Genomic DNA, 24,922 nt, shown 5'->3' on the forward strand with positions numbered 1-24,922 from the left:
AAGGCCTACACTAACGACAGTTTGAAGCAATTTCGGTGCGAACGTTAAACGATAGCAATGGGCGGAAAGTTTTTCCACCCAAAAACCGACTTACCACCGTCAAAGGGATGCCACCAGCAAGCCTGTTAGTGGAGCAATTGTTATGAAATCATTAAAACTTGTGCAAAATCCTCGGTATTTCGGTTTGCAATTATGAAAATGATCGATACTCGGTATCTTTGGAAGGGAAAGTTCTTACCACCCCCAGAACCGGTTGGGTGTAGAAAATTTAATCAATATTTCAACACCCGGCAGTAAAACTTTTTACCATGTGTTCCTCTCGCACCATGGTTTGGGACAGCACATCCTGCTTTAGAGGTGTGATGTCCCAAATAGGCTGTAATATAAAAGGAAAATTAAGTTAACCACTTCTTTACTGCACATGCTGGGTAGTACTACAGATCGATAGGAAGAAGATGGCCAACGTTCGATTGTGATAGCATACGTACACACAATACAAAAGCGTGGCACAAATGTGAAGCATTCCGATACGATCGACGTACGAATTGTTTGATGTTTCACAGCAAAAGAGAACGTATCGGTCGGTACTTACTATAATGAATATGAAATTATTCTCCAGCCCTGCCTGCATACCAAATGCATTGGGAAAATCAACTAACAAAAGGTTTCAAAATTCTATGCTTTTTTTCCTTTTTAATCTCTGTTGTGTTGTGCAGGCAAAACTTCCTTCGAAATCGATTACATTTTTTGTTGCCGTTTTTTTTAAGCATTCCAATTCCGGGACCGAAAAATTCCAAACAGGAATTGCTCGAAACAGAATGTCCAATATTCGGTATTTTCGGTCGTACTTGAACGCCTCACAATAGAGGACCGTTTTTTCACTCCATTTGCCCAAATGCTCAAGCTTTTCATCTGGAAGGTTCGATCTAGGCTGTCTCTCGGTACGGTACCGGTTTTTTTTCCTTTGCCACGTACCGCGCACCGTTTGAAATGATTTTCCCTGTTTCTTTCCGCATTTCCAATTTCCTGCAGTTTACGGTGAGCCGTTTGTAGTAAACCTGAAAAGTCTGGCTCGTCCTGGATGGTTTTGCAAGGCCAAAAAAAATAGAGAAAAGATAAATAGCTAAGGAAGCTAAGATAATATTTTACCAAAGTGGTGAAGCAAACTTTCCTCCATTCGCGTGGCTCACTTTTCCATTTCCATTCCTGCTGGTTGGGATCTGTTTGCTTGCGGGCAGGGAATTGACGGAAGTGTTAAAGTGTGTGGGTAAGATAAATAATGACATTTGCTAGTGACAGTAGTAGTGTATCGGTGGATAGTTCAATAAAATGGATGGATTTTGTAGAAGGAAACAGAGCATGGTCGTTTATCATAATACACTTATTAGTTTTGTTTTGTATAAACTTTTAGATGAATGATTGGTGTGGTAAGAAAAATGTTTAAAGTGTTTTGCTTTTTAGCTCTTGGTTCATAAAATTGTCTTAAAATATAGGAAATTAAAAAAAAATACTAAAAAATTTGAATATTAATTCCGCTGACATAAAAAGGTTTTTTTATAAATACAATGACTAACTGAAATACGTGATTAGAGTTATTAAAAGCATTCCTCTTAAGTCGACTTTTTTGCGTAAATTGAATATCAATATATCGAGACGTTATTTATGCTTCGTATTAAATACTTGAATATTTATTTGCATCTTCAAGAAGCTCATTAAAAACTAATATTTTCATAGTTTTATCATAACAACTTACACAAAATTTTACCTATACTTATACCTAAAAACCTATATTAAATCTTGTAAATTGAAGTATCTCGAATTCGTGTGAAATCAATTTAAAATCAATGAACCTTATTCTAACTAATCACTATAAAGTTGGGAGCTCAGGGAGCAGCATAACAGAGAAAGAGAGGATGTAATGCAGTTAGAGACAGAGACAAAGAAAACAGGTTTGAGGAGGAAATGAAGAAAAGTACTACAAAGTTATTCAATTTATAATCATTGCTAAGTGCTTGAAACAATTGTATTCAAGGATAAAGCTTTCCCTTTATTGTGTTTATCCAAATTTGTTGCTCCAATGTTCACCTACTACAGCCACAGGATTCACCCTAAACCGGTATCGAGTATCATAAATCCATTAGAAAGTTCTTTAACCTGAAGCTTACCCATTCACCTACATCCAGTGTCCAATGTACACCTTCATCCTACCTGGAGGAAGTTTTAAGCCCGAACAAAAACATGCCACAAAAACAATGGCCAAATGTCGATGGAGAAGCCTGGTGGCTGATCGGCTGTATGACAGGAATTTCGTGAAAGATCATGCGGTGTGTCGTTGGGTTCAATCGATCTGACCACACAGCCAAACACACTGCTGCAACTCTACCATAATCTTTGTCTCGAGAATGTATTAGTTCCGTTCCATGCATGTGGTACGAAACGAACCAGGAAATAGTACACTGGCAAACAGGAAGCCTACGTCACGGGTCTAATCCACCTCTAATCGGATTGGAGTTACCCGTTCGATTTTGGTACAATGGGTGACACAAGGATGGAAGGGAATAAAGTTCTGTTCTGTACTGCTCTAAGTCTCTAGCACGTTTGAGCGCCTTAGCCACATGATGGGGCGGCTAAAACTATCCTAATGATTTGGGTCTTGAGCTGATTGTGTACCGGTACATATCCTTCAGAAGTTTCATCGAATGAACGTGCACCAGTGCTGACTGCTTCAATCATTTATCTCCTTTAGGGGTGTGAGAATAAGGAACCATTTTGCCCGTAAAAGCTTTTTCTCGCAATGTTATTGCTTTCTTTTGTTTCTCACAAATGTACCTCACGGACAGGAATCGAAACGAATCTTTGAAAAGTTTCTAGATTTAATGTTTCACCTCACGCTCCCGTTTTTTCCCATTTTCTTATTGTGCCGATAATTAATGTACGTAAAGCGTGATAATTCCATCGATAAATATTTACCACACTTCCGACGAACGGAACGGACGCTAAGCGTTGGTTGGTAATTGATTCTGCTTCATCCGTGGGATGCGCATAAATGGAAATGGTGCCTGGTGAGTGAAGAATTATGTAACAAAATGGTCGACCATGGTTTTGACGAGAAGGTATCCTGTTAGTGGGCTTCTGTGCGTCATCGGTTAGGATTTGTGGCTAAACGGACGTACGTTCGTTTACCATCGCATGCAAAGCTAATCGTAATAATAGCGAATAGAAATCATTGTTGCGAGAGTTTGGTGCATTGAATGGAACTTAAAATGAAAAGCTTTTCCCGAACATTGGCTTCCTTGCTTTTACCTGTGTTCAATGAGAAACGGTCTAATCGTTAGCTCGAGCCAACGAAGGACTGATGCCAATTGATGCAAATTATTATGATTGATGAAGCATAATTCACAAATTGGTTATTGTTTGTTGCGGAAACAATGGCGTTTCGTTATTTTTGGCCGCCTATTGATCGAAACGCCAAACGGGTCGTTTTAATGAGAATAAATCGTTGTTCAAACCGCTTTCAAGTGTACTTTGGGGATCTAATTTGCAAACAACAGTGAAGGAACTTAACAAGACAAAGCTTTCTAGTTTTTTCTTTATGCATGAGAAAATGGCGGAATTCGATGTGTCTCAGATATAATTAAAAATATGATCATAGTTTGTTTAATAGAAATTAGACACTTTTTTGTTAACAATTGATTATAAATTCATACAACCACATCTTTTCCTTCGCTTTCAGATGCTATTTTCCATAGTCTCTGGTAACTTTTGGATTCCCGAGCGCTATTTCCTGCTTTTTTCTTAGAAGTTCATAATAGAAGATACACTTTTGATCCCATCAAATATAAAGAAGCGATTATTTCGACTGTATATTAGGCTTCCTCGATGATGAATATCGTCACGAAGAACACCAATTACAATTCGATGTCAAAACTTATTTCATTTTTGCCGTTGGAACTGTTACAAATAAAGATGAATGGGTTGTTGAGTTACTACTAGTGCTTTTCTGAGTACTTCTTCTGTTTTGTGCAGGATCTTTAAAAGGAATTATCTTCCGTTGTCCGATATTTCTTCCGATATTTTTGTAATTCTTCTTAACATTCTACGACTTCCGAAACGTCCAATTGCAATAATGAACTAAAACTCGAAAAAAAATTGCTCAATAGAAAGTATTAGAAAAGAAGCCTAATAATGAAATGTCCTAGCGACAATGTTGCCAGATTAAACAAATGTGTAATAAAGTAGCAACGACTGTCGATTGTAAAATGTTACAATTTTTTTATATTACTTTCAGAAATAAAGAATAATAAAGAATAATCATGTGTGACAGAAACGAAAAGATAATTCTAAACAATCTCCAACATTTTTCCTTCTCGAAACGACCGTTGACGTGGGTCATCGTAATGTTCATCATCAAAATCGACCAAATTTCGATGGCATACCGCTGGCTTATCACATAAGTGTGCATATTTATTGCCCGAATGTGTGCCGATTAGATCCGACATAAATGATCCATGTCTGCATGTCGAGGCGGTAAAGATAAATTCGCTCTTTGTCTCGTTGGTGCGTATCTGTGCTGGATGCGAGATAATAAGTAAGTATGGTGGATTATATATGTACAGCTTAGTTACATAAAATATGCTATCGATCCGGCAAACGATCCAACCAGCGCTTTGTTCGAGCGCTGAGCAGAGATTACAAAACTGTGATTTAAAACGAGCGATAAAATGTTTTATGCATTGTACGTTTAATAGAATGTCATGTGTCAGGGTAGGTTTTTCCGTAGAATTTGCTCCTTCCTTCTCCTGTTTCTAGCAAATTGGAAATTTTGTATTGAATGCAGCACAACTTACTGTATGATTTGTAACTTTTTGTTTGTGACAAAGAGAGTGAGCAAAATTCGGAGAAATCCTGTATCAGGATAAATTACAGCAGAGTTGCTGAATGTGGCTGCATTACGGTAATTAAAATCCTTTTTTTCGATATTGTGAACTGTGAAGGTACGTATAACAATCGATATCGATAAATGAATCAATGTCATGTCAAGATTATTTGCAAAAGTACTTTCACTTAAAAGCATTCGATGAATCATCAATGAGTGATAAAGCTTACAGCGTAATGAGTGAGTCATCTCTGCTTGATCAGCTAGAACGATTGAAAAGAAAATCTTATACATACAGCTTTAATTGTACTGATAATTTCAACATCATTTTGCTGCTTTAAACACTGCTCCATCCTTAATAAATATCATTACCAAGTGCAAAACGACCCTTCTTAACACTTTCTAGTGCAAATAGAAAGCAAAAGTACGGAACTGGTGAGCCTAAACGGTCCATTAGTCTAGAGCCATTTTTTTGTTCTTCTTTTAGCTCCTGTTCAAAACGCTCTTAAAGTAAGGCTTGCAGAAATATCCAAATGGAGCACCATCCACTGAGGATGCATTGCATCTGCTATGCACTTAAATGCAGCTTCCATAACTTGGCAAAAAAACAACAGCACACCGCAAGCTTATTGGATGTGGCATACTTTCGGAAAGCTGGTGCCACACCACTATCGCAAATAGACACACATACACGCAAACACTTATACAATGCTCACATCCTCAACGCAGAAAACAATACAGGCGAACATGTGCCTACCTTATCACAGGCAGTGCCACCAAACACACATGCAGCGATCGATTTCTGGCGGAACATTGCCGGTAAGTTCCGGTTGCCGGAAGCAGACAGGCCATGTTTCCGGTACGGATTGCAACCAGCCCGGCACACCTGTGCAACGTGCACCCGTCTGGGGTGTGTGTGTGTGTGCGATTGTACGGCTCGTTTGACAGTAAGGACTTCCGTTTCGGTGGTGCACTCGTGCGCATACTGATAACGAAACGTAGCAAACATTTACGGCAAACAAACAAAAACGGCACGGGACACTGGGAAGAGATGAAACGAAGCAGCAGCAGAATTTCATAGTTTGATTATTCTATTATTGAAAATTGCATTCCGCTACTCGTTACCCAAACTGGTCAGGTTCCGTTTTTTTTCTCCCCGCCACACGGAATCCCGATCACCTAGAGGTGTTGACGAACGCCGAGGTGACGAAGAATGGGTGACGAATCAATTCCACTGCATCATTGATGGATTTTGTGTCGAATGGTCGAATACAATACGGTGCGTACGGTGTTTTACGCCACCAAAAAGGAAGCATTGTACCGTGCCCCAAAAGGTGGTTTAGTTAAAGCCTGCTTCAAGCTCGACCGCACAGGGCATTGAATAGCCACGAGCGCATTTGGTTCAATTAGCACACACTGGACAATGTCGCCCTAACCCGTACCGTAACCACGTTTTGCTTAATTATATCTGAACTTTCCAATTTGCGATTTAATTACGGCGGGATGTGGGTTGTTTTTGTGGTGAGGTGATATTTACATCAGTGTTGCATTTTGCTTCACATTTTGTGTATTTTAATACTTGTGTAGATAAGGTGTTCGTTTACTAACACGGTCAGGGTGGTGTGAGGCAGTGCACTGCGTAATGGAGGCAATTTATAGCAAAATTTCAAATAAAACCATAATATCCCAAACATTGCTTTTCATTTTATTTATAATTGATTAGTATGGCGTTTGCCGTTTTGTTAGCACCGCTTATGCTGTTGTTTCTGTATTTGCAATGTTCACAAAATATTTCTTCCTTTTAGATTACCTTATCGGGTGTATGTTTGGCAGTCTACACGTTGTATTGATTGGTTTTTTGTTGTGGCAATTATATGATTATTTATTAAAATATAACCGCATTGCATTGTGATGCGATGTACCGGATATTAATAACATTATTGAAATTTGTTTAATCAGTGTTATTCCTTTATTATTTAGTCTGATACAAATATTTGTGGTAAAAGCATTGATGATGTGCGGCAATGAATGGTAAACAGCATACCATATTAAATTGAAATTTATAAGCCAAAATTGAACATATTACACCACTTCAATAATATCATATATTATCCAACTTTTTAAGTACTTTTTGTTTTTTATGACACGGCACCCAAATTCGTAAAATGCCGGATCTTAAACCTCGTACTGTAGTACTGTTTCGCGAATGTTTTACTGGAACCTTACTTTACTTAAATTTCTTATGCTCAAAAGTAACAATTGAATGACAGTTAGGTTGTGTGATTGTAGACAATCGATTTATAATATAGTGTAACGCGGATTGTTGTTGAATTGTATGCTATTTAAAGCCTTCAATCGTTGTAAGCAATACGGCAATACGAATAAAAAACCATTGAACAAATTGAAAAAAAAATCATCTATCATACATCATACTGGAACAAATATTACGCATTATTCACTAATATTATATATCATTGAAACGAGATGTGTTTGTTATAGGAGTTATCAGTAATTTGGCAAGGGCTGAGTCCAGTTATGCACGGATAATCACCAACCACTAAAAACAGTTCTCAAACGTCTAACACTCAGACGTTTGAAACGTTAGTATTATGCAAACGGTGTGGTTTTCTCTTTGCCATTTCGATTGATAGATGAACAAAGCTTTCGATTCAACTCGAATGTTTTCTTTCATCCAAAAAAGGCCAAAATACGCATTATCCGTACAAAACTGGGGTTTGTTAAATTGAAAATATACAACGTAGTGATACAACGCTAACAAGCATTCATTCTTAAAGTGTCCCAGTTGAGTTCAAGGTTAAATATTAAAACCGAATTTTTCTTTAAGAAATTTATTAAACGTCAGAAAAAGTGCATTCACAATAAAAGCTGAATCTATTATCTTTACATCTTCACAGTCGCCTAGAACTTTCTCATCCATCAATCGAGATTAAAAGATCGCTGCTTTCAATTTATTCCATCCGGTTTCCGGTGATCGTAAAAATGTGCCACACCGTGTTTTGATTTGGTGCACCTGTACAACAACATAGAAATTCTTAGATAAGGTTGCAATCCGCCCAAAGCTTAGTCAGTCACATGCTGCCAATGACGCGCCCTATCGTTTCAACAATGAATAATAACGATGGCATTACATTGCAAAAATCGAGGGCCTAGAAACATGAGTTGCCACTTTCCACAGCGATGCTGGACGGTGAAAAGCTTTCGGAACTGATTGTCTGGAGAGCAAACGTGTTTGCCGTAGTCGTCTTCAGCTGTTTGTTTCGTGGACCTATTCAGTTGTCTTATCGATCGAAACACCTTCTCGAAACGTATCGCCGTATCAATGAACCGGCTAAAACCAACCAATTCGTTCCCCCCGATATACTCTCCAGCTCGTGTGCGCTCATTCCGATGGCGTCTGTATCATCCCGCGAAGGCGTGTATTGATGGGGGGGAATTCTTTCTGCGGGCTTACTGTATTGGGTCATAAAGGGATCCCGATGGCCGCGTGTCTGGCTGCAGGGCTGTGACTCAATCCCGGCACGGGACAGTGCTCTGAGCTGTGTTTATCTTATCACGGCATACGATATTGGTCGTGTGCTCGTGCGCGATTTATTCCGCCCTACGTTTTGATTGCCGGAAGGGTACTCAATTTCCTGTAGTGCAATACGAGCAAAACATTCATTTTCTGTGCATATCTCTTCAAACAGATAGACACACATACAGGCGACAAACAGACAATTGATTATCACACCTCCGATAAGCTACGGAGTTGTTTTTTTTGTGTGTTGTCGTATGGACACCTTCGACTGTTATAAGAAAAAGCATGTTACAAGTGAGGTTGTTAGTCATTGCGAATCGCACGTTTCCGGCAGATACATCTAGCGGCAATAAGTGGCAACAGTATTTGGTGAATAGTAGCAGTGGCATAAGAATTTTCAACGGTATGTAATGCAGTTGGATGGGAATGATAGAAATTATGCGTTTGGTTCAACTATTTGTGCTGAAGTTGTAATAGAATGTGAAGTGTTTGTCCGACTATATTTTAGTTGAAACAGAGAAAGTGCTTGTAGGTTAAACAATATACCTTTGTTTAAAATCAGTTGCTTCATAAGTGATTAAGAGTTAGTCAAACATTTCTCTGTTTAAAGATCTGGATGTTCAACTTATGTTTTAAAATTTTCGGCCAGTTATGGACTTACTTAGGTGGTGTTTGTGATAAACGTCGCCCTTCCTCACGGCAAGACTGGGGATTAAACCCCATCCGGACCGTCTACTCGTAGCATGGACTGACTATCCTGCTACGAGGTAAAATAAGTTTTAATACGGCCAGGCCGTTCTTAAGAAGTAAAAAAAAAGGACTCACGTGTCGTAATCGTATTGTGTAACGTATTTGAAGTGTTATAGAAACTAGTTTGCAAATAGTCTCAACGTTCGATGACTCATTCATCTTTGTTCACTAGTTTTGCGTTTCAGTAATTTAACACGTTCGTTCGTAGGTTCTTGTCATAGATAAAAATAAAAATGAGTGAATATATTACCGGAACCAGGTGACGCATCAGAAGTGAGAACGATTTTGAGCAAGGTGGCTCGTGTGTAAAAGTTACCTTAGTGTAAAAGATAGTGTAAAAGTTTGTGCTTACTGTAAGCAGGATTGTAAACAAAAATAACTGTGTAAAACAATTAGCTCTGTACTGGAAGTTAGTTCAATAAAAGCCAAAAATTGTTCGTGCTCGATACTTCAACAGGGTTGTCTAGCTACACTGGCCAATTTAGACGTTAGCATAGCAACCAGCAAAGCACTATCAATGTAAAATAATAGTTATTTCGTTATCTTTTCTATTTGTTTTATGATAACATCAAGTTTACAATTCAGTTAAGAGGTATAACGTACTTAAAAAATATCTCTTTATGAATCCAATCCATCATAAACGTCCGGTTAAGGTGAAGTTTTGCGCTTCAAATATTTCCAACCCGCAACATTGAAATTCCCATTGAGAAATCAGTATGATCAGTCACAAGGGCCAGGTCTTGTTATGGTTACGTTAATAGTGATAAGAGCTGATTTTGGTTGTACAATCACACCCCTATAATTGCTGTTCCATCACCTGTTCCATCACTTTCGTTTTCACAGCGACGCCCTATCTGGCACAGATTGACAGACCAATGGCGACCAGCAATTGGGAGAAGTTCGTACTTCTCCTGTGGAAGAATTGGATCCTTCAGAAACGACACTACATTCAAACGCTGTTTGAAATTATAATACCGGTGCTGTGTTGCTCCATCCTGCTGCTCGTACGAGGACTGGTCGATCCGGAGTATATCGACAAAAATACGGTATTTAAACCTCTAGAAACTGACCGGCTAACACATCTTGAGAAACTGGCGGAAGATAAGAATTTTGAGTTTAAGCTAGCTTACTCCCCACGGAATGATTTACTGGAGGAGATCGTACAGAACGCTGTGCGATCGTTGAACGCAAATGATCCTAAAGCACGACTAACCTATGCCTCGTTTGCTGATGCCCGGGAAATGGAAAGTGTACTGGCGGAATCATCCTTTTTGGCCGGTGTAGAGTTTGATGATAGTTGGGCTAATTGGATGATGGGAGACACTATGCCAGATAACCTAACGTTCGCTGTGCGCTTCCCAGCCGAACTGCGTGACGATCAGTTTCAGTTTTCGAACTGGATGACAAACTTGCTAGTGGTACCATTCTCACCCCGGTTGCGCAATCCGGAAGAGGACGATGGTGGCTCACCAAGCTATTACAATGAAGGATTCCTTGGGATACAGGGAGCAATCTCTAGAGCATTGCTGGAACGTCGTCTAACTGGTGTCGATCTACCAACGGTACACGTGCAAAGATATCCGTACCCGCCATACTACGACGATGCGATTCTGGAAGCACTGCAACAGCTGTTAGCGCTTATCATCGTCATATCGTTTTTCTACACCTGCATCAACACGGTTAAATACATCACAATCGAGAAGGAGAAGCAGCTAAAGGAAGCGATGAAGATTATGGGCCTTTCCAACTGGTTACACTGGTCGGCATGGTTTGTGAAGTGCCTCATCCTGTTGACGGTCTCGTTGTCCCTTATCACGATTTTACTTTGTGTAAGTAGAAACTTTGGAAAATTTAACAGGCAGCATTTAGTTGATTGTACGTTTCTCCCACAGGTTCCATTTAGCTCGGCGGCAATCTTTGAAAATTCCGACTGGACGCTTATTTGGTTCTTCTTTTTCATATTCAGTATCACAACGATATGCTTTTGCTTTATGATAAGTGTGTTCTTCAGCAAAGCCAACACGGCTGCCGGTATTGCCGGGTTGCTCTGGTTCGCCACACAGCTTCCGTTCAACGTGAGCCAGCAGAACTACGACGAGATGGGAACGGGAGCAAAGATAGGCATGTGTCTCCTCTCGAACACCGGCATGTCATTCGCAATGTTTTTAACCATTCGGCTCGAGGCAACAGCGGCCGGGTTGCGATGGTCGAATCTCTTCGAACCGGCCACCATTGACGATGGTTTCAATGTTGGGCTGGTGATCATCATGCTACTAGTAGATGCAGTGATCTATCTGCTGATCGCACTCTACGTTGAGCAGGTAATGCCAGGAGAGTTTGGTATAGCACGGCCATGGTATTTCCCTTTCACGAAGGAGTTCTGGGTAAGAAAACGAACTCCATCGCGTGACACGCTGTTCAATGGCATCGAACAGAGCGCTACAACCGAATCCCGATACATCGAACAGGATCCAGCCGGATATGCTGGGGTGGAAATTAAACAACTTCGCAAGGTGTACAAAGGAACCAAGGCAGCAGTGGATGGGTTAAATTTACGCATGTACGAGAACCAGATTTCCGTACTGCTTGGACATAATGGAGCGGGCAAAACGACAACAATGTCCATGCTAACCGGTGTCTTCTCACCTACCTCTGGAACGGCACTTATCAACGGGCATGACATTCGCACCGATATTGAGGGTGTACGATCATCGTTGGGCCTCTGTCCACAGCATAATGTACTGTTCGACGAGATGACCGTGGATGAGCATTTGAAGTTTTTCTCACGTCTCAAGGGTGTGCCGGTGCAGGCAGTCAGTGAAGAGATTGATCGGTACCTGAAGTTGCTCGAACTGGTTGACAAGCGTGATGCTCAGTCACACACACTATCGGGTGGTATGAAGCGAAAATTAGCCGTCGGTATGGCACTGTGTGGTGGTTCGAAGGTGGTACTACTCGATGAGCCCACCTCCGGTATGGATCCATCTGCCCGGCGTGCACTGTGGAATTTACTGCAGAAAGAAAAGCAACATCGTACGATGCTACTATCAACGCACTTCATGGACGAGGCTGATGTGCTAGGCGATCGGATAGCGATCATGGCGGAGGGTAAACTGAAAGCGGTCGGATCACCCTTCTTCCTGAAGAAATCTTTTGGTGTCGGATATCGGTTGATCTGTGTGAAGGATGCACGCTGTGACAAGCAGCGGCTTTTGGCTATACTGCGGAAGTACATCCCGGACGTTACCATCGACACGGACATTGGTTCGGAACTTTCGTTCGTTTTGAAGGAAGATTACATTGACGTGTTCCAGCGGCTTTTGGAAGATATCGAGCAGCAAATGGCTAGTTGCGGTATCACGAGCTATGGCATCTCGCTCACAACAATGGAGGAAGTGTTCCTGAAGTACGTTTTGGAGAATTGTTACCGAAGAATTGGAATTGCATAATGATTGTCTTCTCTTTCAGGGCCGGTAGTGATAGTTTTGATGAAACGGGAAACCATACAAACGGTGTTGTTGTAGAGACAGGCAGTACAGAGTGTAAGTTTACTTAATGAAAAGCTCCTAACCAGCGTCGACTAAATCTAGTATGTCCCTGCAGATGCATTGGATCGACTGCACCTGCTGACCGGTAAGGAGCTCCTGTTAAACCAAATACAAGCACAGCTGCTAAAGAAGTACCTATCGTCCATACGCGCCTGGATTCAGCTGGTAATGATGTTTGTCATTCCAATATTCTTCGTCGGCATGTCGTTCATCATTACGAGAAGCATTTCGGCAGGACAGGATCTGCCGGAACTGGAGATAACCATGGATTCCTACGAGAAAGCCATCACAGTACTGGAGCGTACGAATGGCAATCCGGCAAGGGTTGAAGCTTTCCAGAACATGTTTGCCGAACGTGATCTAGTTACTATCGATGAGGACATGACAGAGTACCTTGTGCGTAAGGTAAGTTTCTCGATTGAATCGATTGCTGGTTGATGTGCTGTGATCATCCCATTTTCTTGCATTTCAGTCCAAAGAGGACATTGCCTCAGTAAATACGAGATACTTTGTTAGTGCTACCATCGGTGGCGGGTCATCGTACGTGGGTTGGTTTAACAACAAAGCCTTCCACACGGCACCGCTGGCCCTGAATCTAATTTATAACGCCGTCCTGCAAGCCCAATGCTCCCAGTGTCGGTTGCATGTGATAAACAAACCGCTTCCGTATCGGTTGGACACGCAGCTGAAAAAGCTCAACACGGGCCTGAACGCTGGGTTTCAGCTTGCGTTCAACACAGGCTTTGCGATGGCATTCGTGACGGCTTTGTACATCATGTTCTACATCAAGGAGCGGACGTCGCGTGCTAAGCTGTTGCAGTTCGTCAGCGGTACCAACGTGACCATGTTTTGGCTGCTAGCTTTCGTATGGGACTACACACTGTTCGTACTGAACAGTTTAGTATACATCGCAACGGTGGCCATCTTCCAGGAGGAAGGATGGTCTTCGTTTGATGAACTAGGACGTGCCTTTTTACTGCTGCTTTTCTTTGGATTCGCTGCCCTACCCGTGACATATCTGTTCTCGTTCCTGTTCACCGTGTCCGCTACCGGATTCGTGCGTATGATGTTCATCAACGTGCTTTCCGGTGCTATATTCTTCACTGCGGTCAACATACTCAAGTTTGACGGCATTGATCTGAACGATGTGGCCGAAGGACTCGAATGGGTTTTCATGTTCTTCCCCAACTTTATACTTAGCCACGGGTTGAACAATCTCAATGCAGCCTCCAGTACGGCGATCTCATGTAAGAAAGCTTGCGATCTGCTTGGACCATTGTGTGACGTTAACAATTTGTGTGGCATCGATAAACGTTGTTGCGATCTGGAGGTGTTCTCATTCGGCAAGGTTGGAATCATACGGAATCTACTATTTTGTCTGCTGATTGGATGTATCAGCTTTGGGTTGCTGTTTAGCCTGGAGTACGGTGTACTGCAACGATTGTTCCGTCGGAAGTCCAAGCTCAATCCATCTGGATCACAGAATCCCATGAGTTCCGAGATCGATTCAGACGTACTGGATGAAAAGCGCCGTATACAGAATCTCAACCGTACGGACATCGATGGACATAACTTGCTGTTGCGGGATGTAACAAAGTATTATGGCAATTTCCAAGCGGTAAACAACCTATCCATCGGCATTAACCATTCTGAGTGCTTTGGACTGCTCGGTATCAACGGAGCCGGGAAGACAACGACCTTCAAGATGATGACCGGTGATGAGGAAATTTCATCCGGTGATGCCTGGGTGAAGGGTATTAGCCTGCGTACCGATATGAACCGGGCACACCGTCAGATTGGGTATTGTCCACAGTTTGACGCACTGCTGGAAGATCTGACGGGTCGAGAAACGTTGCGCATTTTTGCGCTATTGCGAGGCGTACGACAACAAGAGGTGAAAAATGTGTCCTACATTCTTGCGGAGGAGTTGAACTTTACGAAGCATCTCGACAAGCGGACGAAAGCGTACAGTGGAGGTAACAAGCGAAAGCTCAGCACGGCTTTAGCACTGCTGGGTAACCCGTCGGTAGTGTACTTGGACGAACCGACTACGGGCATGGATCCGGGAGCTAAACGACAGTTCTGGGATGTTATTTGTAAGCTGCGTAATACTGGCAAATCGATCGTACTGACATCACACAGTATGGAAGAATGTGAGGCACTATGCACTCGGTTAGCCATCATGGTGAATGGCGAGTTTAAGTGTCTCGGTTCGACGCAACATCTGAAGAACAAGTTCTCCAAAGGATTTCTGCTCACGGTGAAGGTAGCGCGAGGATCTTCCGAAGCTCAGCAAAAGCGTGTCGCTGGCGTGAAGGACTTTGTAATGAGTCGCTTCAATGGAGCCGTGTTAAAGTGAGTATTTCGGCTGTATACGAATGTACGAAGGCAGCTCCTTGCTCCATAATGATGTGTTATTATTAATTCTTTATGTCTTACAGAGAGGAATACGAAGATTCACTCACGTTCCACATACCGGTGACGGACCTGAAATGGTCCCAGATGTTCGGTCTGATGGAAAGCTCCAAAGAGTCGCTAGAAATAGAGGACTACGCACTCGGTCAAACATCGCTCGAACAGGTGTTCTTGTTTTTCACCAAATATCAGCGCGTTACTGAGTAAAGCGCCTGCGACTGTGACACGTCTCTTTTATCGAGACGAGTATCGACAGACACGAGCATTGACAGCAAGGAACAAAAATGTTTGTTTTAAGGACAAAGTATTAAAGGGCGCATTAAATTTTTGAATGGGAAGCTTAGTTCGAAAGCTAATTTTACAAATTAAGATAACTCATAAGTCTTGTAGGTTGTAATTTTCAATCATAACTGAATTAAAACATAAGCTTTCAAAATTTGTTAAAGTTTTATCTGATTGAAGCATCATCTAGTAGACATTCGTAACACAAGCAGCAGAAAAAGTAGGCCAGTTGAATGATGATTTGTAAACAAATCTAAATTTAATTCTCACATTGAAGCAAGTATTTAATTGCAGTTTGTTATTTTAGTTTTATCGTTTAGGTATTTTTTGAAAGTTTAACAGCGTAACAAATTATTTTCACTCACGATTTGTAATACAGCATACAAAATTTCCAGTGCAATATAGATGGATTACCTGTAATGAGAAAAAAATGGTTTTTGAAAATTAATTCCAGATGAAAATTAATAGGTAAGTGGCCAGTTCCTAAAACACTTTATATAATTATCCGAACCTTTTCATAATCCATATTTTTAATCTGGATTGTACTGCAGAAAGAGAACTATTGCTGCTATTAAATGCATACGTGATAAGAGGTTAACGTATCCAATATTCAAGTACCATCCCTACACTACAACGCTTCCTCCTCCAAATCATGTTTTGCCTCGGTTGGAGCAATTAATGCATGTGTTTTAATATTCCACCTACACGTCTAATGTTGATAACATGAAGTGAATAATACACACCTGTCTGGCGGGGACTAAGTGTTGCTTTGAACAAAAACATTAGCCGGAGCGGGCCAGATGGTACGTGAAAACGACATCAACGTTAAAGGGGGTCAAAATCGATTTCTTGAGGAAAAAAATCAATTTTCCAAGGGTCACTACCGTTGGTCACTTTTTCCAAAGTGTGGCAAAGGACAATCGTTCGTTGGTGGAATATTTACCCACACCGATACAGTTACCGGCTAACGTTGATGACGTACGGGGTGGAAAGTTTTTTTTATCAACCCCAAACTTCCACGCCAACGTAAGGTCACACGCAAACAAAAACACCTTCAGTCTAGCGTCACGCGTGGGAAAGCACGCGTTTAAAAGACGTACCAATGGAGTATTTGTGCTTAGTAATGGTCGCATACATGGTCACTGTATGCCCATTAGTAGCCAACCGATAGTGGTGTGGTGTTGGTTCTGGCGATTTGTTGATAAACATTCGTGCGAGTCATTTGTGGTATGGCTCGTACCAAGATCGTACCGAGTGCCACAAATGGATTCGCCGCACAATCAGTTCAACGTGGACATGCGGCACAAGCGGTCCGTAGCTGTCGTGCACGGTATAGTGTTTCCGGTTGTTAGTGGTTGGTAGTGGTAATAATAGTGTAGAAAAATGATATGCATCCAACACTAATGCTCGATTAAGTCGTTTGAAGCTCGTTGAACGAGAACAGAAAAATTAAGTCAAACCTATACCAGCAGCAGTGATACGGAAAGTGACGCAACTTGATCGTCATAACATTTGTGATGCATGAGCACAAAAGGTACAGTCCAATTGCGCCAGATTGACTAACGAGAAGCATAACATAGAATTCCACCCTTACCGTTCCCCGGAGAAGTTTCGCGAAGTTCTCGGTTATGTTGTGGAAAATGAGTGTGTCCAGATGCGATAAGGGATAAGGAAGTTATTTATTTTACGCGTAACCCTTGGCAAATTAATTACCACGTGCTATTATGATTGGGGCCACATATGCTTGAACGTGATGCTGAAAAGATAACGTTTGCATTATCATTCTGAGCATAGTGTGGAGAGTATGAATCATCCAACGTTGGTCGGAATACGGGGCAATATTCCAATTTAAACCAACCAAATGGTTTCACACTCATTTTGAAGTTAATGCAAACAGTGGACGAAGAAAATAAAAATTTGTCAGCTTGGATATATATCGAAGGACATTAAGTGGAATGGTTCATGGTTTTGTATATAGAAGCGGAACGATTAGAGGTCACCGAATTTACATTAGTTTTCTATTTTACTGGTTTGCTATAAACTTCACATAAAAACACTAATGAGAAGAATGATTTTTTAAAAATATTCTTCCACTTGTTCAACACTGCGCATTGACAAGCGTGAATCAGGCCAAACTACACGCATGTTATCACCATCATAAATGTTTATCTAGCAAACGCTATTGTAGATAAAATTGATCAAAAGCCAATTACTTTTCAAATGTGGGTGTTTTCCCTCGGTCAAGAGCGCGTGAATGATAAGGTGAACTGGTGCTATCGGGAATAGATAAGCACTCTATTTCATCGCATTGTTTGGTGAACGTTAAAAACATCGCCAATTTTGTGTTTAGGTGTGATTACGTTCCTGACGAGCTTCAAAGCGGGAATTTAGCTTTCTGCAAGCTGTAACGCTCCAGACTTAATACAACATATCGTTCTCCACACGTTTGCTTCACACAGCTCACCTCCTAAATCCTCCACAATGGCGTCAACTTCACGCTGGAGTAAGTTTGTATTGCTGCTGTGGAAGAACTGGATCATACAGAAGCGCCACTACATACAGACGGTGTTCGAAATTCTCATACCGGTGCTGTGCTGTGCCATGTTAATTGTTGTGCGAGGTTTGGTCGACCCGGACCAGGTACTCAAGCCAACGATCTTTGATCGTTTGCATATCGGATCGCTGACTGATCTTGAAGGTGGTAAGTAATTTGCGGTGTGGATTATAATCTTTAGACTATTTTGATACTAATTTCAATATTTTATTTCGGATCAGTTTTTCCACCTGTGACGTTCAGTGTGGCATATTCACCACGAAATGCGATGCTGGAGAAGCTGCTAGAGGATGCACTACAAGACGAGATTAAAACTTTTCGTAATGTAGCATTAATTCCCACGGAAAATGCACGTGAATTAGAAAGTCGTCTAATGCAGAGCAACTACATAGGTGGTATCGAGTTCTCGGATAGCTATGCAGTGAGTAATTGGGAGTTTTTTTTCCAGCGGTCCCCTCACCTTCATCAATCAATATTAATAAACCGTCAAAAATTGTCCTTCTTTTTTCACCCCTTTTAGAATAGAACCGATTTGCCACAAAAGCTTCGGTTCGCAGTTCGTCTTCCGGGTGAACTGCGCTTCACCGGATGGACGTTCGGTAATTGGCGTACTAACTTCATGGTCGTACCGTTCGTGCAGGGCCTACGGAATGCAAACCAATCGGATGGTGGTAGTCCGAATTATTACCGCGAAGGGTTCCTCTCGCTTCAGGCCGCTATTTCACGAACGTTCATACGACGGCAGAGTGCCCAATACGCACTGCCCGATGTGTCACTGCAGGTGAGTGAGTCATCGTTGGTGGAAATGATGGGAAAGATTCGATAGCAAAGAGTCGTAAAATGTGAACTAACTTCATCCACAGCGATTTCCTTATCCACCGTACTATGAAGATTTGGTGCTGGTAGCAATGGAACGTTTACTGCCGATGATTATACTGATATCGTTTTTCTACACCTGCATCAATACGGTGAAATTCATCACCATCGAGAAGGAAAAGCAGCTAAAGGAAGCGATGAAGATCATGGGCCTGCCGAACTGGTTGCACTGGACGGCTTGGTTCGTACGGTGTGTCATCTTGCTGCTGATTACAATCTCGCTGCTAGTGTTCCTAATCAGCGTAAGGATGGGCACCGATCCATGGCTGATGTCGAGAAGGGAATTGAACTCAATCTCATTCTCTCTTTCTTCATTTGCAGGCAAATCTAACATCAAACACCGATTTATCCGTAATCGAATACGCCGACTGGACGGTACTGTGGTTCTTCTTCTTCACGTACATTTTGGTAACGATATGCTTCTGTTTCATGATGAGTGTCTTCTTCGACAAAGGTACGTACCCGGTAATGTGCTGACGCAAGTACAAATCGATCCAGAACTCCGAAATGATTAATCATCTTTTGTCTAGCGAACACTGCCGCTGGAATTGCTGGACTAATGTGGTTCCTGTTCGCTATACCGTTCAACATTGCCGTGCAGAACTACGACGAGATGGCGATGGGGACGAAGATAGTTTCCAGCCTGCTCTCCAACACGGCCATGTCGTTCGGCATTATGAACATGATACGGCTGGAAGCAAATCAGGTCGGTTTGCAGTGGAGTAACCTCTTCTCCTCACCCTCGATGGGTGACGAATTCAGTGTCGGGCTGGTGATGGTAATGTTTGTGGTGGATGCACTGCTCTACCTGGCCATTGCTCTGTACGTCGAGCAGGTAATGCCCGGTGAGTTCGGTGTTGCCAAACCGTGGTATTTCCTTTTCACGCGTGATTTCTGGAAGCGGAATCGGATCGAGGATGGGCCCGGTGAACGGCAAAAGATGGAAAGCTCGGTATACTTCGAGCAAGAACCGAACATCGAACGTGCCGGCGTACGGATAGTGAATTTGCGCAAGGTGTACGGGAAGAAGGTGGCCGTGGAGGGACTAAATCTGAACATGTTCGATGGACAGATAACTGTCCTGCTCGGCCATAATGGTGCCGGTAAAACGACAACAATGTCCATGCTGACGGGAATGTTTTCACCCACCTCCGGTACGGCACTGGTTAATGGATACGATATAAGGAAGGATATCGAAGGTGTGCGCTTCTCGTTGGGTCTCTGTCCCCAGCACAATGTACTGTTTAACGAGTTGACTGTAGCGGAACACTTGAAGTTCTTCTCGCAGCTGAAGGGCGTACCGGGTGATAAGACGGCGAATGAGATAGAGAAGTATGTCACCCTGCTCGAACTGACCGACAAACGGAACGCCCAGTCACACACACTGTCCGGTGGCATGAAACGTAAGCTAGGCGTCGGGATTGCACTGTGCGGTGGATCACGGGTGGTTCTGCTCGATGAACCTACCTCCGGTATGGATCCGTCTGCCCGGCGTGCCCTGTGGGATCTGATCCAGAAGGAAAAGGTTGACCGTACGGTTATCCTTTCCACACACTTCATGGACGAAGCGGATGTACTGGGCGATCGGATAGCGATAATGGCGGAGGGCAAGCTGCGTGCAATCGGGTCACCGTTTTTCCTGAAGAAAAGTTTGGGTGCCGGTTATCGGTTGATCTGTGTGAAGGCATCGAACTGTGATAAGCAACGGGTGGTGGCTATACTGCGGAAGTACATCCCGGATGTGCGTATCGAAACGGACATCGGGACCGAGCTGTCGTTTGTGTTACGGGAGGGATATTTGAAGGTGTTTCAGCCGATGCTGGAAGAGTTGGAGGACAACATGGGTAGCTGCGGTATATCGAGCTACGGGATATCGCTTACCACAATGGAGGAAGTGTTTTTACGGTGAGAAATGGAATGGACGATGTGTGACTGCAAGGACAGTTAATTAATTGGTATGATTGAATTTTCGTTTGCTAGCGCCGGAAGTGATTCGCACAACACGGACCATTCAATGACAGCGACCAATGACCATGGATCTGTAGATATGAGTGAAAGCAGCGATATATGTACGGAACAACCTTTAGATATGCTTGCCGGAAATGGATAAACTTACACCTTGTTCTTGTCTGTTTTTAGATTCACTCGAAGGACTTACTCTCCTGGACGGTTCGAAGCGGTTATTCCAACAAATTTATGCGCAATTTTACAAAAAGTTCCTCACAACTATTCGCAGCTGGATAACCCTTTCACTGCAGATGCTAATTCCAGTATTGTTTGTGTTGCTGTCCTATCTAATTTACCTTAACTCTTCAGCTGGGCGAGATCTTCCCGAGTTGAAGTTAAACTTCGATGGATACACTGCGTCCTTGACGGTGCTGGAAACAACCGACGGTCAAGAAGCCGTTACTGCAGCTTTTCGCGAACGGTTCCGACAGGAGCCACAGGTACATCAGCTAGTTGTGATCGAAGAAGATATGACTACCTATATACTGAACAAGGTAGGAAAGGTACTCGGTTTTAAAATGAAATAAAACTTTCATAAGTCATTTCGTTTTCAATTTTTCAGGCAGCGCAGGATATCGCAGCATTTAATACCCGTTATTGGGTAGGAGCTTCCCTGAACAGCTCCATCTGTACGGCGTGGTTTAACAACAAAGCGTACCACAGTGCACCGCTGGCAGTCAATCTGATCTATAATGCGATTCTACAATCGCTCTGTCCGGACTGTGAGTTGCAGATTAGCAATAAACCCTTGCCATTCCGATTGGACACACAGCTACAGCGCTTGGAAACAGGAGCGAATGCAGGCTTTCAGTTAGCATTTAACACCGGTTTCGCAATGGCATTCGTGTCGGCACTGTTCATCCTGTTCTACATCAAGGAACGTACAACACGCGCCAAACTATTGCAGTTTGTAAGTGGCGTTAATGTCACGTTCTTCTGGACGATCTCTTATCTGTGGGATTATATGGTGTTTGTATTGTCAGCGATATTCTACATCGTAACGCTTGCCATCATACAGCAGGACGGTTGGAGTACGTTCGATCAGCTGGGCAGAGCATTTTTGGTGTTACTGTTTTACGCCTTCTCAAGCTTGCCGGTAACATATCTGTTCGCGTACATGTTCCACGTGCCCGCTACCGGGTTCGTAAAGATGATGCTGCTAAACGTGCTATCCGGTACGATCTTCTTTACCGCCGTTTCACTGTTGCGCTTCGATGGCATCGATTTACAGAATGTGGCGGACGTGCTCGAGTGGATCTTTTTATTCTTCCCGAGCTTCTCGCTGACGCAGAGTATGAACGCACTAAATATGGTCGGTGGTCGGGAAGCACTGTGTCAGCGAGCATGCGAACAGATAACGATCTGCACGGAGGAACTGAAATGTTTGCTAGTGCCGCAGTGTTGTGGTACGAGTGCGTTTACCTTCGATCAGCAGACGGGCATCAATCGAAACTTGCTGTTCTTCACCGGTATTGGATTGGTATCGTTTGCGATCATACTGCTCGTGGACTATCGTGTGATGAAGAAGATTTTCTCCCGCAAAGCCAACAATGTCGACATGGCTAACGATCAGGAAGACACTGACTCGGATGTGCTGGAGGAGAAACGCCGGATAGCTGCTTGTAGCGATGGAGAGCTAGCATCGTACAATCTGGTGTTGAAAGAGCTTTCCAAAAGCTACGGTAAATTTGCGGCAGTGAACAAATTATCCGTTGGTGTGCGGCATTCGGAATGTTTCGGACTGCTTGGTATCAATGGGGCAGGGAAAACGTCCACCTTCAAGATGATGACCGGTGATGAGAACATAACGGCCGGTGATGCCTGGGTGAATGGGATCAATTTGCGTACGGATATGAATCGTGTGCACAAGCACATCGGCTACTGTCCACAGTTTGACGCACTGTTGGAAGATCTGACCGGTCGCGAAACACTGCACATCTTCGCCCTGATGCGTGGCGTTCGCCGAAGAGAGATTAATGGTGTGTCACTTACGCTGGCGGAAGAGTTGAACTTTACGAAGCATCTCGACAAGCGGACGAAAGCGTACAGTGGAGGTAACAAGCGCAAGCTCAGCACGGCATTGGCACTGATTGGCAACCCGTCGGTGGTGTACTTGGACGAACCGACTACGGGCATGGATCCGGGAGCTAAACGACAGTTTTGGAACGTGATTTGCAAGATTCGCAATTCGGGCAAATCGATCGTACTGACGTCACACAGTATGGAAGAATGTGAGGCACTATGCACCAGGTTAGCCATCATGGTGAATGGCGAGTTTAAGTGTCTCGGTTCGACGCAACATTTGAAGAACAAATTCTCGGAAGGATTTCTGCTCACGGTCAAGACAAAACGCAGTCAGCCGGATGCCGCCGAGAAGGTTAAATCGTTCGTAACTAGTCAATTTACGGGAGCTGTGTTAAAGTAAGTAGCAACAATTTGCGGTTGATTTGTAAATGATTTTGTAATGATTTATTTATTTATTTGTCTTATTAGGGAAGAGTACCAGGACTCGCTAACGTTTCACATCGCACGCAGCAACCAACGGTGGTCGACCATGTTTGGTCTGATGGAAACATCAAAGGATCGGCTCGGTATTGAGGATTATGCTCTCGGGCAAACAACGCTCGAGCAGGTGTTCCTGTTTTTCACCAAATATCAAAGAATCGTAGACTAATGGCGTAGAGCCTGAGTGGGGAAGGGGTAGGGTTATCGCTTGTGGCACGTCAATTAGGCAATCAATTGACATGCATTTTACGTGCAACCAAATTGTGATCAAACAACGTATTAATTGTTACCAGTGATGGGTGTTGGTTTTAAGTAATGTTTCCAAAACAAGAAAGAGATTTATGCAATTCGACTGTTTTGTGCAGAAAAATAAACAGACGCATATTGTCGTTAAACGATAGGTGCTTTGTGTTGAATTTTCGTTTCTGAGTGATCGTGTCGCCATAGGAGGTGATTATTTGCTTAGCATATTTAAAACTAATTGGTTTTCGGAATCGGGGGACATCGAACCATTTGTAACGTAATATGGTAACGACGTCAGTTGCACAAGTCATGCTTCCCACAAATGTATCCGTTTTTCCAACAAAAGAAAAACAAAAGCATCCCACAAATCTTCTCCTTCTACCACTTCTGCAACAATGCGTTCGACAAGATGACAGGACATGAATTTCTAGCATGTGTCGGATTGCTTTCATCAATCATCTGTGACCGGAGGAAAATTCGCCGATGGATGGGCGTGGTACACACTGCGGCTAACGCGACATAATGCTGTACGCTAACAAGGTTACGGCCGAACAGCACCATTGCCGAGAATGTGATTAATTTCGAAACAAAAGCATGCTGCATGAACGGCAAATGAAATTAATCAATTTTGACAACACTCCGAGCGGAAGAAGCGAAACCCACTGCGTCGCCCACTATTGGTCGATCGCTCCTTCTTCCGGTTACAAACAAATACGAATACGGCAGTTCTGTGGTACCAGAATCGGAAGGCAAAATTAAAACACCTCCACGGCGAGAGGCATTCCAGTCTGGCGCTGAAAAGGGAATGGAAATAAATAAATTTTCCTTCCGGAACATCGATCGATCCCGATGTACTCAGGTTATTCCTTCACACGCTCATACAATTCTACAGGTGGCTTTCACGCAATTCATGGGATCCATTCTGTTTTCGGATGAAAACTGGTTCAAAATTTATATCTATACAAAAAAAAATAAAACGTCATGTAGGATGGTAAGAGCGCAACACCGCGAATCAATATTAAATTTCTGTCAATGTCAATGGCAGACGCGCCGGTATGGAGCTTGGTTGTGTATGCCGGGAATGGGTAATCGATTTTAAAACAATCAAATAATCGTTCATATTCCATCATCAGTCATGGACAGGCTAGCGATTGGTTGACGCAAGTAAGACGTCATCGCAAGTAAGTGAGGAGCTTGGTACCTTCTGTAAACTAACTGTTGGGATAAGATTTTGCGAGGGTAGTATTTTTATTTATCTTTTTTTTAAATACATCACACGGTTCAGGGAAAGGAAATGTTCCTTAAAAAAGAAATGCAAACCGGTTGTT

General features: G+C 42.8%; 3 protein-coding genes across 12 annotated transcripts in view; 2 read left to right on the top strand and 1 right to left on the bottom strand.

The window, feature by feature from the left end:
* LOC125771924 (uncharacterized) overlaps positions 1-24,922 on the bottom strand; it is a 182,459-nt gene that overhangs the window by 70,497 nt on the left and 87,040 nt on the right. The gene's annotated exons all lie outside the window — the stretch shown is intronic.
* Positions 8,684-24,922, top strand: part of LOC125771931 (phospholipid-transporting ATPase ABCA3-like) — a 256,720-nt gene continuing 240,481 nt past the window's right edge. The window contains exons 1-7 of one of the 2 annotated variants that reach the window (XM_049443121.1): positions 8,685-8,817; positions 10,008-10,993; positions 11,057-12,570; positions 12,633-12,706; positions 12,768-13,117; positions 13,185-15,067; positions 15,154-15,809. In XM_049443121.1, the coding sequence (XP_049299078.1) occupies positions 8,700-8,817; positions 10,008-10,993; positions 11,057-12,570; positions 12,633-12,706; positions 12,768-13,117; positions 13,185-15,067; positions 15,154-15,334 (5,106 nt within the window). In that variant the 5' untranslated portion in view covers positions 8,685-8,699 and the 3' untranslated portion in view covers positions 15,335-15,809. Of the gene's footprint in view, positions 8,818-10,007; positions 10,994-11,056; positions 12,571-12,632; positions 12,707-12,767; positions 13,118-13,184; positions 15,068-15,153; positions 15,810-24,922 lie in introns of those variants that run through there. The other variant, XM_049443122.1, reaches the window with a different exon arrangement.
* Positions 15,849-23,749, top strand: LOC125771932 (phospholipid-transporting ATPase ABCA3-like). 5 transcript variants are annotated; one of them, XM_049443125.1, is made up of 11 exons: positions 15,849-15,877; positions 17,869-18,110; positions 18,185-18,384; positions 18,484-18,744; positions 18,827-19,081; positions 19,161-19,293; positions 19,370-20,744; positions 20,820-20,908; positions 20,979-21,340; positions 21,409-23,267; positions 23,340-23,749. In XM_049443125.1, exons 1-11 carry the CDS (start codon positions 15,864-15,866, stop codon positions 23,518-23,520), a joined length of 4,971 nt encoding a protein of 1,656 aa, XP_049299082.1. In that variant the 5' UTR covers positions 15,849-15,863; the 3' UTR covers positions 23,521-23,749. The 5 variants fall into 5 exon arrangements, with proteins under 5 accessions (XP_049299082.1, XP_049299080.1, XP_049299081.1 ...); XM_049443123.1 differs by lacking the exon at positions 15,849-15,877 and adding an exon at positions 16,587-16,739; XM_049443124.1 differs by lacking the exon at positions 15,849-15,877 and adding an exon at positions 16,668-16,943.

This window comes from Anopheles funestus, chromosome 3RL (assembly GCF_943734845.2).
Source record: "Anopheles funestus chromosome 3RL, idAnoFuneDA-416_04, whole genome shotgun sequence".
In the NCBI taxonomy this organism is placed as follows: domain Eukaryota; kingdom Metazoa; phylum Arthropoda; class Insecta; order Diptera; family Culicidae; genus Anopheles; species Anopheles funestus.